This window comes from Sander lucioperca, chromosome 7 (assembly GCF_008315115.2).
Source record: "Sander lucioperca isolate FBNREF2018 chromosome 7, SLUC_FBN_1.2, whole genome shotgun sequence".
NCBI classification, from domain to species: domain Eukaryota; kingdom Metazoa; phylum Chordata; class Actinopteri; order Perciformes; family Percidae; genus Sander; species Sander lucioperca.
The window spans coordinates 88,080-90,000 of record NC_050179.1 but is presented as its reverse complement, the minus strand read 5'-3'; the positions used below and the strand labels follow the sequence as shown (position 1 = coordinate 90,000).

The following is a 1,921-nucleotide window of genomic DNA, read 5'->3' as shown; positions in this document are numbered from 1 at the left end:
CCCTTTCTGAATTCTCTCTGGTCTTTGTATGGTTCATCACAGCAGCCTCTGACATCCGTGTGCAGGACGTAGGACTGTAATCCCGTCCATGTCCAGCTCCACTGAGTGAACGCTGAAGTCTCCCAGACCCTGAAACAAGGATTACATTACATTACATTACATTACATTACAATAAGGTTGATTTCAAAATGGGCAATAAGACTGTTGATATCTAAACCCAACTGGCAAACAAATACATGCAAATTATTATTATTTATTTATAAGTCTCGGTGAGACTTAGTTTGAAAGATGAAATGAAATTTACGGGGACTTGAGCCCTCCTAAAAAGGTTCTAAAATCTCCACTGCTCTCTCCCTCCTTTCCTGTCTTCATCTGCCGATCAAATAGAGGCCAACCTATACCTGCCCCTAATGATTATACATAACGCCAGAATTAACCAGAAGGCTTCAGTTCATTGGTAATCCCCATTGACATATATATAATGGACCAGCAGGTCCCGTGTCTCTGGACGGAGACCAGTGAAGTCTCTTTCCCGGTGATGGCTGAGCGTTACTGAGCAGCCTCCAACTGAGCTTGAAGACGTAGATGTGACGTGAGCAACCTGTCTGAAAGTTGGAAGTCTTCTGGTAGCTGTGCCAAGAGAAATCTCAATCATTCCCAATCTAGCAGAGACGGAGAGCGTAGGTATATGTAAGGAGATAACATAGACACAGGCTAATTATTGATCACTAAAATGATAGTTAACATTAGTAATTAAACTTAAACAGCTAATGGAAGTCCAAACTGCCTGAGAGCTTCTCCTGTACTATACGGTAATTCCTCTACTATGAGACAGTAAGTCTCGTGGTTATGACCCAATCGTTAGCCTATTTTTATAAAAACGTCTGCTACGGAGCCATAACGTGAGGTACAAGGTAATAGAGCCTTTTATACATTGTCGTGTTTCTTTAGAAATAAACAATGGACAAATAGAGTCTTTAAACTCTTCAGATGTAAAGTTATTCTCTGTCAAAGTGATGTCAAAATGAATGGCAGTCAATGGGATGCTAACGGGAGGTGATGGCTTGGTAGCAGCAAAATGGCGCCATAGGAGCTACGCGCTCTGAAGCGAAGCTGACCCCCATTGGTCAGTAGGGAGTTGGGTTGCTGGTTCAAGCCCCCATACTGATTGGCTCTTACCGGTGACTCCTTGGGCCCTGATTGGCTCTTACCGGTGACTCTTTGGGCCCTGATTGGTTCTTACCGGTGACTCTTTGGCCCGATTGGCTCTTACCGGTGACTCTTTGGGCCCTGATTGGCTCTTACCGGTGACTCTTTGGGCCCTGATTGGTTCTGACCGGTGCCTCTTTGCCCCCTGATTGGTTCTTACCGGTGTGTTGTTGAGGACGTGCAGCACGGCGAGCCGCTGGTGAGGCTCCCGGGTCAGCAGGTAGAGGAAGCCCCCCCCTCCGGCCCCGGCCAGACTCTGACCCAGCACCAGCGGCCGCAGAGCCTCCATCATGGCCCTCACGGCGGCCGGCTCGCAGCCAGGCGCCATCAGCTTCTTCTGCCGCCACGAGCGCTCCAGACACACACCCAGCGCCGACAGACAACCTGGGGATGCACACACTTCAATTGCAATTTCCACTGGATGTGGGACGTCTGCATATCTGCTCCGGCGGTCCCAGCCCTCCGGAGCAGATACCAGAGCTTGTATTGTTGCCGGACGCCGGAGAGCTCCGCAGCAACTCAGCACACGGCAGATAGTGCGGGACAGGAAGTCGAGCACAGAAACAAAATAAAAATCTGGTTAATTTTCCTAAATAAAATCCAGCGTGCTCACGGCGGATCATATTTCCTGCACTACACCTTGAAAACACAGCTCAGAGTAGTTTCCCCTCTACTCCTCTGGATGGAAACTAACTGGTGGTGGTTTCGTGGT

At 48.6% G+C, this 1,921-nt stretch overlaps 1 protein-coding gene across 1 annotated transcript in view; it reads right to left on the bottom strand.

Moving 5' to 3' along the window:
• LOC116039971 (L-fucose kinase-like) overlaps positions 1 to 1,594 on the bottom strand; it is a 1,729-nt gene extending 135 nt beyond the window's left edge. Inside the window, exons 1-2 of the mRNA XM_031285165.2 lie at positions 1,370 to 1,594; positions 1 to 129 (exon numbers count right to left, since the gene is read on the bottom strand). The exon at positions 1 to 129 is cut by the window's left edge and continues 135 nt beyond it. Of these exons, the coding sequence (XP_031141025.2) occupies positions 37 to 129; positions 1,370 to 1,537 (261 nt within the window). The 5' untranslated portion in view covers positions 1,538 to 1,594 and the 3' untranslated portion in view covers positions 1 to 36. The remainder of the gene's footprint in view (positions 130 to 1,369) is intronic.
• Between the last annotated feature and the right edge of the window lie 327 nt (positions 1,595 to 1,921).